Source organism: Chroicocephalus ridibundus, chromosome 5 (assembly GCF_963924245.1).
Source record: "Chroicocephalus ridibundus chromosome 5, bChrRid1.1, whole genome shotgun sequence".
In the NCBI taxonomy this organism is placed as follows: domain Eukaryota; kingdom Metazoa; phylum Chordata; class Aves; order Charadriiformes; family Laridae; genus Chroicocephalus; species Chroicocephalus ridibundus.
Genome location: NC_086288.1, coordinates 13158328 through 13165460, shown reverse-complemented (window position 1 = coordinate 13165460; position 7133 = coordinate 13158328). Strand labels below are relative to the sequence as shown.

General features: G+C 53.4%; 1 protein-coding gene across 3 annotated transcripts; it reads right to left on the bottom strand.

Moving 5' to 3' along the window:
- Positions 1-703: 703 nt before the first annotated feature.
- LOC134515913 (uncharacterized) lies at positions 704-6556 on the bottom strand. 3 transcript variants are annotated; one of them, XM_063335524.1, is made up of 7 exons: positions 6450-6556; positions 5173-5423; positions 4245-4304; positions 3440-3571; positions 2218-2364; positions 1324-1384; positions 704-1137 (listed from the first exon to the last, which is right to left on the bottom strand). In XM_063335524.1, exons 2-7 carry the CDS (start codon positions 5335-5337, stop codon positions 1034-1036), a joined length of 669 nt encoding a protein of 222 aa, XP_063191594.1. In that variant the 5' UTR covers positions 5338-5423; positions 6450-6556; the 3' UTR covers positions 704-1033. The 3 variants fall into 3 exon arrangements, 1 of the variants encoding a protein (XP_063191594.1); XR_010071163.1 differs by lacking the exon at positions 6450-6556 and adding an exon at positions 1582-1971 and having other exon boundaries at positions 1062-1137; XR_010071162.1 differs by lacking the exon at positions 6450-6556 and having other exon boundaries at positions 1050-1137; positions 1324-1971.
- Between the last annotated feature and the right edge of the window lie 577 nt (positions 6557-7133).

Genomic DNA, 7133 nt, shown 5'->3' with positions numbered 1-7133 from the left:
GTTAATCAACATCATGGGATAAGCAATCTTCTACTTAAGGCCTGCAGGCAAGATAATCACTCGACAGACACCTCTGAGCCTACCTGAGAGTGGCTCATAAAGTACATTTGGGAATTTTATGTACCTCAGGAGTTGATGGAAGCTGACTAGAAGCTGTAGTTCCTCGGTCGAGAGGATCAAGAGGTCCTCTAGAGAACCTCCAACAGAGGACCTTGGTCTAGATCTGTAATAAACTTTAGCAGAATGGGCCCCAAAAATAAGCATTTTTTTTTTTTTAAACTTTCAGTCTCCAAAGTTGAAATAGAAAAACCTGAACTGAATTCAGAGTATCTAAGTCACGCTGTAAGAGCAGCGACTGCAACTTCAGCTCCTACGCGCTCCAGTATTACACTTCAGCAGTAAAACTAATTGCACGTAGACGCGTACGCCTCGCAGAATCCACATTTTGCCAGAGGTACCCAACTGGCATTGGCAAGGCTTCACATCATAAACTTCACCTGCCCCCACCCCTCCCAAGAGGAAGAGGGAAAGCGCCCTGGAGCTCAATAATGAAGTGGGTCCCTCGTTATTCTTCACCCATTATCATCCCATCCAGGTAATTCAATTGGGCGAGGGGAAGCAATTGAGACAGCAGCTGGTGGGGGGAAATACTCCACAACCAGTTCCTTTTAAAAATCAATTGTATTTAATATTTGAATGCCTAAGGCTAGCACTGCTAGACAAATTGCATGACGAATTCTGGTGGAATAAAACACAATCGAAGTACAAAAGATGGAGGAAAAAATGCTTCCGCTTTCCAGAGGCAATGAGGTATTTTAACTATACAAAGTCTGAATGTCCAAAACCATCTGCGGATCTTCCCCTTCGCACTGCCGCCTTTGCTGAAGGTTTGGCGTTCGATAGTTCTCCATTTCTGTGTGTGTTTTCCGACAGGCCAAGGAAAAGTGCTTAACCACCTTTAAAGATGAAGGACGCCTTACATCTGCCTTGCCACGTTTTTAGACTAGCAGCTTTAAAATGTTCGACCACTTTGTCAAGCCATTCTGATGTACGGCGGAGGCTTGGACGCGTCTTCCTCTGCATCTAAGTCCTGGGCTGGAAACCGATCTGGGAAGTTAAAAATTCTGCCCCCAGGACCTGTGTGGGGAAGGAAAGAGGAAACCACTAAACCAGGTGTAGACACTTGCACAAAATCCCGAGTTCCTTTTGGCTCGGAGTATTTCGGTTATCAGGATTTTGGCCCGGGATGTAAAGCTTATTCAGGATGTTCCTTCCGCGAGCCCTGGTGAATATCCAAATCCGCGGAGGGAAGGAGTTACTCACTTTGTACAGCGCAAACCATTTCCACAGCCTGATTTTGGTCCTCACTAGGTTGCAACCATTCCTATGAATGAAACAACGCCATCAAAACACTCATCTCCGACTGTTCAAGAAGATACACTCGAACTCATTTAAAAAGCCTGCGTAGTCCACCCCTCCTAACAAGTTTTGGTTTGAAAGTTTAAAGCAGCCTCACCTTAGACGCTTGGTGTCTTTAGTCAAGGGCAGCTGCCTCGTAACCTGTACCCACTAATTCCTTACCAGACGAGATGGTCGGATGTACACGTTCAACGCTGCATCAGAATCACGCTAGTAGAGAAGCAGCGGGTATTTACCGAGCTCCCCCAGCAGAGACACGCAGCGTGTGCGCCCCATCGCTTGAGGTGGTCCTCATAAATGAGGAGGTGGTTTATGAGCAGGTCCTCACAAATCAGCAGTGAAACGTGGTGTGTCGTCCGCCCCACACGTCACACACGGTACAGGGATATTTTTATCATTGAATTTGTAGTTCTAGGGATAAGGCGTCCGGGTGTGTGAGTACCAGTAAGTCTTTGAAATGCTGTACCAGGAGCAATCGTTGGTTTAAGGGTGAGAGAAGGAGGAGCAGTTTTTGAAGAGAGCAGGAATCCATAGGAAATGGGACCACAGCAGCTTTGGAAAACGGAAACAACTTATGCTACGTCTTACACAAGACAGTCAGTAAGAGGGAGGTAGTAAAAGGAAAAACACAAAAAGGATAAAACCTTTCTAATATCCACTTAATTTCTTAGAATTAGCCCCAGATGACTGAGGTAGAGCTGAAGGTAGGTTTATAGAAGAAAACCACATTTTTCCCCCCAGTTTCTCCCTCTCCTACCCACGCTCGGTACAAACAAAGGTACTGGGCTCCTCACTCACCATCCCCGTTTCGCTGTCGTAGCACGAGCAGCGTGGAAGACTCCGGCATCCCAAATAAGCCATCACCAGCACAACAGCAGCACTGCCAATCGATGCGGCTAGCATGGCTACGTTAGCACCCTTCACCACTTTATTAAGTACGAATCTCTGCAAGCAGGAGGGGGGGGGGAAAAAGTTAAAGCCATATTCAAAACGTGAAGGTCTCCACCAAAAAATATTCCAATGGTGCGACTGCGTCGTAGGAGGCCGCTTCAGAGTCAGCGGTATTTAAGGCTTTGCTTCCCGTGCTCGGAAGAACAAGCCAAGCGTGAACCTCAACTAGGAAAAGAGCAAGCAGTAAAATAAGGCTCCTCGTTAAATGTAAGACGCTATACAACAGCGCCAGGTTTGGAAATAGGTTTAACAACGAGTGGAAACCCAAGGAACGGCTGCTCCTCTTCACGCTGGCTACAGGAAACGTCTTCTTGCCGTGCTGCACCTCAGCAGCCTGACATTTCCACTTGTCCTGCAATAAACTCCTGAACAGTTTCATCTACCTGGGACGTCTTCATCCTCCCGGGGAGCCATCAGCTTGCACCAGGTTTGAGGGACAAACGGGCTAACTCATTCCTTCTTCCCAGCTTTACTGTGGGGGATACACTTGAAAAACACCCCGTTTAAACCAGCTGAGCTGTAACTGCTGCGACGTGACCACCCGAGGCGCGTGCTGGAAAGGATCTGGGCCTGGCGACCGCTGCCTCAAACCAGGGACACGGCCAGCACCTCCGCCTCTTCGTGAGCAGCACCGTGACTTTTCCCTGGCACAGCCCGAACCCTTTTACTCTCATCATCATCAGCAATTCACCCGGCTGTAGGGTGTTCAGGTGCGCACCCCGTGTGGACGCCTCCGGGGACCAGCTGCTTCGCGGACGAGCATCCAGGCAAGCTGGGCATTAGTTCTTGTAGCCACCGACACTAGCCACGCTGCAGCAGCGAAGGGCAGGAGCCAGCTATGAAATGTCTATCTCGCCCTGCGTGGGTTTTGGGGTTTTCAGCACCTAACTTGATACTTAACTGCAGACATACCCACTTTTTTATTTTTTTAAACTTGCTGCAGGCACCACTTCAAACTCGAATTTAGGCGCCCTGGAGGTCTGCTGCTATTTCCAGAGTCATGCCCAGTGATGTTTGCAGATTCAGCCAGCCATGCTCCCCGGGAATAAGCGTGGTATCCATAACTTACCGTATGGATAACGTGGACCGGGGCAGAACTCAGCTCCTCCTCTTCACCATAGGTCAGGGTGAGGGAGCTGTACACTATTACGGTGAGGACGGCAAGGCAAGAGACGATGGAAGCGACTATCAGCACGTTGACCTAGACAGAGAAGTTAAAGGAGAAAAAGAAGGGGAGCAGGAACTAAAACTATCCGCTGACAAATCAATGCAACCGGTACAGACAAGATGTACCAAGCGGCACTGCAGGTACCAGCCTTTGACCTCCCGTAACATTAAAAAGTAGCAACAGTCACTTGGAAGCCAAACACAGTGCACTAAAGGTTTCCATGATACCGAATTTCTGAGCTCCAGTCGAGTGCCAAATCTTAACCACAGGCGCTAGCTGGACCCAAAGACTTTGTCCTTAGAGATCTCTCCCTTATAAACGCTATCCCCCCTCTTGGCGTTTACATGGCTGGAGAGATCTGCCTAGGAAATGCAAGTCAATTCACTTGTTTCCTAATTTAGCCTACACAATTCTTAACAACAGGAAGGAACAACAAAAGAAACGCATTCAAAAGCAAGCGTTTTTGCAGATTTTCGCTTGTTGTTAAAGCCCGCGCTCGTCTGCTGCAGCAGAAAGCGGGGTAACGCTGCAGCCTCCTTTTGCTGGAGGAATGTAGCGGCTTTCGCGAAGATAACTCAAGGAAATAAGCTCTCGGTCCTGCAGAAGGCCCAGACAGCTCATTCCCTACCAAAACCGTCCTGACAACATTTTATCCCCCACCGGGTACACACACAAAATCCCCCCCAGCCCACCCCTCCAGGCTTACCAGAACTGGATTCTTCCTCTGAGAGGAAAACAAAGCCAGGACGCCGGGGACTCCCATCACCTGCAGAGCACAAAAGGAGCTGGTAACTGGGAGACAAGTATCAGATTCGGAAGATAAACTACCACAGAGCAGATGAAAGGCCCTCAAGGCTCGGATCAGAGTAACTGAGGTCAGAAATGGAAAGAGAACTGCGGATTCGCACCGCTTTCCTCTGAAGCGTCTCCTCGGGGCAGGCCACTGCGTGAAATGCGTCTTGCCCGCTCGCTACCCCCAGGGCAGCAATCCTCCGACTGGCTTTACGGCTCTGGCCAAATAATAAAACTGATTAAATAAGTCCGATTAAAGTGCTAAAACCGCGCACTGCTTTCCCAAGTTCTTATGCATCTTGCAGATGGAAGAAAGCCATTACTGCAAGGGGCCGGGCAGCCCCTGGATGGAAAAGAGAGGTTCAGTACGGTCCCTTGCGTCGCGGCGCGCCAGGGTACGGCCAGTAACATCAGGGCACTGGACGCCGGGGATTGGGGATGCCCGCTGCCCGCTCCTCGTCACAGTACAGAGAATTAGCAGCACTGTGCTGCGGGACACAGCTCATCACCCACACGTTCATCTACCTGACGTGAGGATGAACCCTTCCCCTCCTAATCTTTGGTGGCCTTCTGCCAAAAACCCCGTCAGTTGTTGCTGTGCCCCATTTTCTCCATTACCCAGTAGAAATGTATTTTATTTAGCTCCTTCAGAGGGAAGCCTGCTTGCAGTCTCCCGCCTATACCACGATGAGGAAACTTTGATTATCCGTGTTCAAAGCGGGAAAGCAGGGAAGAGTTGGCATGGCAAGAAGTCCTGGCCTCCCTCCCACCCCCAAGCACTTGGGGGGAAAAAACCCAAACCACAAAACAACGCATAAAAAAAAAATACAGTGCAACTTTACCATCCCAGCCCAAATTGGAGCTCTGGTTTTGCCCAGCTCAGACTCCATTCTGAAAACAGCATCTATGAACCCGCTGACGACGCACACCGTGCTGAAGGCGATCTGGAACAGACCCAGCACCACCATGTTCCTCTGGTTAAAGATGAAGTATCGGTAGCGATCCATCCTGCTTTGATTCACACATCAAGCCCGAAAGGCGGAGGCTGGGAAGCGGCGCCGTGGGCCTTTGGCGAAGGGGAGGATGGCTTTTCCTAGGCAGGAGAAAGAAGGGACAGGAGCATCAGCACCCAGCGAGCACCGGTCAGTGTGGCACCTGGTGATGGCAGGACCACACGTTCACCGGGAGGACAGAGTTCATCGCCTCCTGGCCGGCAGCAGTGAAAGGAAAGCGAGCAAAGGTGAGCGGTCTTTTTGAGAAATCCCTCAGATGTTTCTGCCTAGAGATGTGTGATCTTCGCTTCCGACCCCACCGATAACCTTTTTTCCTCTGGGGTTTCTGCCGCCCAGAAAGGGTTTGGTTGGGGTTTGTCACTTGGAGAAGATAAACCCTGTGCCTCGCTCGGCGGCAGCTGTGACACCCTCCCGGGCAGGATCATAGAATCATAGGGTTGGAAGGGACCTCTGGAGATCATCTAGTCCAACCCCCCTGCCAGAGCAGGGTCACCTAGAGCAGGTTACACAGGAACGCGTCCAGGTGGGTTTTGAATGTCTCCAGAGTTGGAGACTCCACCACCTCTCAGGATGCACCAGCGGGACCGGCTGTCCGGGGCTGCTGCCACCTCCAGTACCCCATCTGAGCGGTGTCTCTGTCCCGTCCCTCTCCCTCCCTGACACTGCTGGTACCCCAGACCCAGGTCTCCCTCTTCCCTGTTACTGACCGTACCCCCGACCCAGCTCTCACCCTCCCCATCACCTCCGGTACCCCAGACCCGGCTCTCCCCCACCACCACTGCCGCCGCTACCCCAGACCCGGCTCTCCCCTTCCCCAACACCTCCAGTACCCCAGACCCGGCTCTCCCCCTCCCTGACACCTCCGGTACCCCAGACCCGGCTCTCCCCCTCCCTGCCGGGCCACCACACGCTGCGCACCCCGGCGGCTGCTCCAACCGGCCGGGCCCGCCGTTCCCGGAGGCACCGAGGAGACCGACCCGGCACAGAGACCCCCCCGCCACCGGCCCCGTTCCCCCTCCCTCGGCCGCCCGGGCTGCGGGTTGGACCCCCCCGACGGCTGCTACCCCCCGTCCCGGCGGCCCCCGGCCCGTCCCGGCGGCCCTCACCGGCGCTGCTGGGCGGCGGCGGCGGCGGCGGCGTCCCCGGGCGGAGCCGAGCAGGTACGGGGGAAGCTCCGGCTCCGCCTCCCGGGGCGGGGAGCGGGGGAAAGAGTTCAGAGTCGGTGCGAAAAGTAAGGGAAGGGGCTGGGAGAGGCTGTGCCCTACCGGCAGCCGCGCAGGGGCCGCGGCTGCTCCGCCCGCCCCGCCGGGAGCCGCCGGCCCCGGCCCCGGCCCCTCCGGGCACTGCCGGCGCTCCGGCAGGGGGGAGATGCCCTCTCGGGGCTGGAAGGAAAACACCCGAGAGCCTGCAGCAAAAGCCAGCCCTAAGAAGGTATCGATTTTAAGGCATCCATTCCCGGGTTAGGAATTTTAGGCTTTCAAGGCATCAGTTCCTGGGTTAGGTATCGTTTACTTCAACAAACCCACAGCACCTCCGTGGCGTGAGCAGAGGGTTGTGCCACCACTCGAGGACAGCCCACGCAGCATCCCTGACCCGAGCGTCACCTTCCACACAGCTCGATTTCGAGATAAGGCAAATACCTAGCAAGCGCTCATCCCTTCCACTTCGGGGCTACGGAGGGTCGATGGGCAACGCCAAGGCCAAACCAGTCCCTTCTGCACCCTTGTAGAGGGAAGAGCCTCTGCGCACCTACACCCAGCACAGAGGCACAAGAGGCCATGAGCCATCAT

What these genes read in the sequence shown, in the direction of transcription:
- LOC134515913 (XM_063335524.1), bottom strand. Translation starts at nt 5,337, where the DNA reads ATGGATCGCTACCGATACTTCATCTTTAACCAGAGGAACATGGTGGTG. An exon ending in AGAGGAAGAATCCAGTTCTG is followed by an intron (nt 3,572 to 4,244) that starts GTAAGCCTGGAG and finishes TTCTCTGTCTAG; the next exon opens with GTCAACGTGCTGATAGTCGC. An exon ending in AATGGTTTGCGCTGTACAAA is followed by an intron (nt 1,138 to 1,323) that starts GTGAGTAACTCC and finishes TTCCCCACACAG; the next exon opens with GTCCTGGGGGCAGAATTTTT.